The sequence below is a fragment of the Phascolarctos cinereus genome, unplaced genomic scaffold (assembly GCF_003287225.1).
Source record: "Phascolarctos cinereus isolate Bilbo 61053 unplaced genomic scaffold, phaCin_HiC Scaffold_726;HRSCAF=1367, whole genome shotgun sequence".
NCBI classification, from domain to species: domain Eukaryota; kingdom Metazoa; phylum Chordata; class Mammalia; order Diprotodontia; family Phascolarctidae; genus Phascolarctos; species Phascolarctos cinereus.
Genome location: NW_027556098.1, coordinates 335372061 through 335378060, shown reverse-complemented (window position 1 = coordinate 335378060; position 6000 = coordinate 335372061). Strand labels below are relative to the sequence as shown.

At 35.4% G+C, this 6000-nt stretch overlaps 1 protein-coding gene across 1 annotated transcript in view; it reads right to left on the bottom strand.

Annotated features, from left to right (window-relative positions):
* Positions 1-3302: 3302 nt before the first annotated feature.
* LRCH1 (leucine rich repeats and calponin homology domain containing 1) overlaps positions 3303-6000 on the bottom strand; it is a 252689-nt gene continuing 249991 nt past the window's right edge. Inside the window, 1 exon segment of the mRNA XM_020993705.2 lies at positions 3303-5722. Coding sequence (XP_020849364.1) covers positions 5612-5722 — 111 coding nt within the window. The 3' untranslated portion in view covers positions 3303-5611.

Below are 6000 nucleotides of genomic sequence, written 5' to 3'. Positions count from 1 at the left end.
CTATTCATAACTGACATATTCAAAGTTACCTAGGTCTACTTACCTTTGATTGGCATATTTGTGAAAGGATCTAGCTTGTTTTGCCTGCCTATTACATCAAGATTATGACACTCATTTCTCAGTAAAATATTTTAAAAAGAGGATTAATAAACTGGGGAGTTTCCAGGAGAGGGCAACTAGGATGGTGAAGGGCCTGGTGTTCATGCTACATTAGGATTTAAGGAACTGGGCATGTTAAGTATGGAGAAAACATTGGAGGATTGATAGTAGTCTTTCAGTACAAAGTCCAAAGGAGTTGTCATGTGGAAGAGGATTAGACTTGTTCTGCTTGGACCCAGAGAACTAGGAGAAACGGGTCAAATTTGCAGAAAGGCAAATTGAGATTGATATAAAAAAATTAGAACTCTCACCACTGCCAGGTCTGTACCCCAAAGAGATTTTAAAAAAACAACAACAAGGAAAAGGACATGTATGTACAAAAATATTTATTGCAACTCTTTTTGTGCTGGCAAAGAATTGGAAATTGAGGGGATGCCCATCAATTGGGGAACAACTGAACAAGTTGTGGCATATGATTGTAATGGAATACTATTGTGCTATAAGAAATGATGAGCAGGTGAATCTCAGAAAAACCTGAGAAGGCTTACACGAACTGATACAAAGTGAAGTGAGTAGAACCAGGAAAACATAGTACACAGTAATAGCAATATTGTATGATGATCAACTGTGAACGACTTAGCTATTCTCAGTAATACAATGATCCAAGACAATTCCAAAGGACTCATGATGAAAAATTCATCTCCAGAGAAAGAACTGATGGAGTCTGAATACAGATCAAAACACTTTTTTTTCATTTTTATGTGTCTATTTTCTTTCACAATATGACTAACATGGAAGTATGTTTTGCATGACTGAACATGTATGACCTATATGAAATTGCTTGCCTTCTCTCTCTCTCTCTCTCTCTCTCTCTCTCTCTCTCTCTCTCTCTCTCTCTCTCTCTCTCTCTCTCTTTCTCTCTGTCCTCTGTCCGGGGGTCCTCAAACGAAGAAATGGATAACCATTTGACTAAGATGTTAATAGAAGGGATTCTTCCTCAGGCATGAATTAACTAGATGATCTCTGAGGGCGTGAGATTATGTGCAGCTCAAACAATCCCTAACATCACTGCAAATTGGTCTTTTATTTATCAATTAGCCTGGATGATGATTGCCTGAGTTGCAGTTATGTATATAACCAAGATAGGAACCCAAAGATAATCGTGAGATAAAAATATACTTCTTGTAACCTTTTTTGTCAGTTTAATTGGTGATTGGTGCTCAATCATTAAATCCTCTAAAGCATCTAGGACCATTTTTGTTCCTTCAGATCCAGAACCAGACTAACAAAGTATACCATTTGATAATTTTCTTTACATCCTTTGCTTTGTCATGAATTCACCCATCTCATCTCTGATTTTGGTAATTTTGAGTTTAGGCTTTTTAAAAATGAGATCAGATTGGTTTAGCTTATTGTCTTTGTTGGTCTTTTTTTTTTAAAATCACTGTTGTTAATTTAACAGGCTTTGTGTTTCATTTGTCTCTTAATTTGATTTTCAAAATTTCTACTTTATGGTAGTTTGGAGATTATTAACTATTGGGATTTTGTAACTATTTGGGATTTTAAAAAACTGTATGTCCAATTTATTAACACTTTCATTGATCTAAATGTTTATATACATGTGTGTATATATGTATGTATGTATGTATAACACACACACACACACAAAACCAAAGGGCTAATTTAGATATATTCCAAATATTTTAATGTGTTGGTTCATTTTTTTTAATATAATTACTCATTTCCATTATTTATATTTTGACCCACTCATTTAAGATATTTTTTATTCTTCATTTAGGTCTGCATTATTATTATCCTTATTATGTTTTAAAATGTTTAATATTTTAACCTTTCTGTATTGAGGTTTTTAGGTCCTACAATGTCCTCAGTTGTTTTGTATGAGCCAAACAACACTTTGATTCCTATTCAATAATTTCCAGAGTTCCAACATTGTTTTCCCAACATTCTCTTCTAATCCATAATTGGCTCTTAATAATGCAGATTTTCTGTATGTCTGAAAGTGGGATATTGGAGTTATCTGCAATTATTATCTCATTATGTGGGTACTTTTTTGTTGACAATTTAGTTAGCTTTTCCTTTAGTACTTAGGTACTATGCTATTCAATGCATATGTATTTAATATAGACCTTGTTTCACTATCTACGGTGCCTTTAAGTATAACATAATTGCCTCTTTTCTCTCCCTGGATGTTATCTATTTTTACTATTACCTTATCCAAAATTGAATGCTATTTCTGCTTTCTGGATTCTACTAATGTGCAATAAATTTTACTTACACTCCCCACTTTAACTCGTTGTATAAAGACATCTGCATTTCTTTTATATAGCAAGTTGTTCTTTTCCATTTTATAGGTATTTAATCAATATTCAAGGTTTTAACCATTAAATTCTTCTTCCCTTACCAACTCATATATTATCTCTTTAAAAAACTATACACAATGTACTTTCAGTTTATTTTTCTTGAAACAATTTGTGTCATCCTAATGCAGAAACATCTCCTGCCTCCTATGCCTTTCCTAGTCCAGACTCAGATTAAATCTAGTCATGTTTTGTTTTGTTTTTTAATTGGCCCTAGGCATTTGTATTTATACTCCGTCGCTTCCCTTGGGCATGAGACCTGGGTTCTAGTCATAGTATTATAGTGTAAAGCTGGAAAAGACCTGAGCCCATGTAGTCAACTTCCCATTTTACAGATAAAGAAACTAAGGCCTACAGAAGTTAAGTGACTTGGCCAAGGTCACATAGGTAGCAAGCATCAGAGTGGGGATCTGAACCTAGATCTTGTCACTCAAGACTCAGTCCTCTTGCCACTAACTTCCAAAGTGACCTTAGCTAAATCATTTCACTTCTACAGCCCTTAGAGTCCTATACAATAGAGGGTTAAAATAAGTCATCCCTAAGATCCTGTTCTACTTTTATGTTGTGATTTTTTTTATCAGATTGTGAGTAATAAACAAGATGACTTGTACAAATGACTATTAAATGATAATACTATTTGCATTCTATATATTATTTTCATGGTGCTGTCAGTTAGCCATGCACATTTTATTGCATGTAGAATATGCAAATGTTCTCGAAGACACCTTAGCCAGACAAGGACTGCACTTTAAAAAAAAAGGGCATATGACAAAACACGTGAGAGCCACTGGTATCATATAACCAACTTCAAGGAAATACTGAAAATCAATATCAAAAGAAATATTTTAATTTTGAAAAAAACAAAATCTCTCAAAACAATGATTACAAAGCTTCATGTTGCCATATATACATGTAAAAAAATACTTCAGGACCCTGCATTCTTGCCCCTCGAGATGCAGCAATCAATATTCCTATTCATATAATCAATCTTTGAATGTTTTTTAAATTGTATATACTCTGTTCAAAATCTCTCTTCTTTCTACCATTTGTGCTGTTTGACACAACAGGTATTTGTGCAGCCCTGGGAAATATTAAAATACATTTTTAATTTAGCGTTAAAGTGCACAGTATATCATATAGGAAACAATATGCTCGCCGCCAATCCAAATTACTCTTCAGCAAATGCCTCTTCCTTAGAACACAAGCTTCTGCTTTGGTTAAAGTTAGTGAACGTTTAATGCACGCTGTACTCCCAGTCAATCGCCGCTGGGTTCCCCATTAGCTTCCTCACCAGGTGCTGCGCTGCCCGCTGATGAATGTGATGATGACAATTGCCCTCTGCCGTTTGGGAAATGTGGTTGGCATTCATTCACATATATTCAAGACTTTGAAAGAATATTGGAATATTGGTCTCTGTAAATGCAGCATCAGAGTGAACACGCATAAACTGCCTAAAATAGGTTTTGTGATTTAAACATAGCTGAGTCTTTCAAACCACTATCTTTGTCTCTGTATTTTCCTGGCTGGTTCTTTTCTAGTGCTCTCTATATTCTCTCCTTCACCCTGCTGCTTCATAAACCTACACTTGCTTAGCTCCCTGGGTCTTCCTCATCTATAAAATGAAGGGGTTGGACTGAAGCCCTTGTGAGGTCCCTTCCAGTTCTTCTCCTATGATTCTATGATCCTAAGCTTTCCTGCTCTGCTATCTCTACCAGACGTCCTTTAGACAACATGCAGCATCTTCACGTGGCTGGCCTGAGGACTTGAGATTCATTTCTGGGGTTTCAGGACAAAGAAAAGAAATCTTGCACTCTTTAAAGAATTGCCTTGAAACCCTAAAAATTCCCATCCTCCCCCACCCCCACCCCAGCCCACCCACTAAAATAGAATAAAATAAACTTTCTACATCTCAGAAACTTTTCCCTTTAAAAAAAATGGCAGTTGTAAAAAAGTATCACTCCACTGAATCCAGGTGCAATGGACCTTAAATGAACTTTGACAACTTAGTCAATACTTTTCCCTTTATGCCGGGCCCACTAAAGACCTTTTTGGTTAAAGAGTAAACTTTTTATCTTCACTTTCTTGTGCTGTTTTCTCAGTATCTGCCTCTAGTGCTGAACTCTTTTAAGTTACCCAGGTTACAGTGCAAAACTATATTTCAAGATTCATGATGCTAACTCCTATTCGTTGTGTTAAAAGTTTAATGTCTTGTGCATAGTAAAAATAAGTATCAATCCAAAAAAAATAGTTGTTCACATTTTGTCTTCAAGTTTAATCTTTCCTTTTTATCATCACAGCTATTTACAAATAAATTGTGGGTGCTCTCCTGATTTAAGTCAATTCATTAGCGTGGGGGACAACAGGATTGCTGGAATGTAAGAAATTGAATGGAATGCAGAGATAGAAATTAGGCTGATGTTCCAGAAACCAAAATATGAACAATGCCTCCCCAAGAAAACAGCTGTCATTGAAGCACCTATTTTTGTGGAATTCTTAATAAATCATATACACTAGAAAACATGATTACTAAAGTCTACAGCTACTGCACACCAAATAGGATAGAAAATAACTAAATATTTATAATATTAAAATAAAGTGTTTAACCACAAAAAAGCAGTAATAAAATACAGTTTCCTAATTTACATTTTGCATCCAAAGGATGAATAACAACTTACTAATAAATAATATTTATATAAATATTTTGTATGTTCTAAATAGTTTTTAAAAGGCAATGGGTCTGAAGCAACATCCTGAAAAAATCTGATGGTGAAAACCCTAACTCCCTCCCCCAAAACGTATGAGTTTGGTACGAATAAAATGAATGCATTTGGCTGCAAAAACAGCTGTCCTCGGTGCTTTGGTAAAGGCAGCAGGCGAATATGGAAGGCAGAAGAAAGCTCCATTGATTGGAAGTGCTCATTTCTTAATGGTTGCTAGTTCTTGGCCGCATCACTTCAAGTCTCTAGGCTGGATTTCAGATGTGAAAAGAATTTCTCTCTCCCAGTGGAAGTACTTTCAATGCGCTTCTGGATTGGGAATTTGGAGTAGTGCTGTGGGAAGGGAGTAACTGAATTCAGGAGCAGAGTTCTTGCCCTCTGGTGAAGTTGGGTTGATTTAAAGAAGAGAAGGTGGTTTCATGTGAACAAAGCCTTTGTTACAGTGACATCTAATAATGCTTGAACTGTAATGCTCACTTTGACCAGGCCTTTTTCCTCAAGGATGTGATGTGGTAGACAAAGTTTTTCCTAAAAAATAGAAAAAGAAATCAAATAAATCATTTGGTGAGTTGATTCTACTAATCATATCTTATTGCATGTAACAAGTTAAACCCAGTACTGGAAAAGTTAGGAATAATCATATTTATGTAACCCCAATGTAGAAATATACCCCTTCCCTACATCTCCCAGGACATTTGTTCATTTCCCCAAAATACTGTTCTCGATTTTGATGGCAGTTCTGCAAGGGTCCTTAATTGGATTTACTTAGGATGATATGATACGTCTGAAAGCTTAGAAAACGTTTA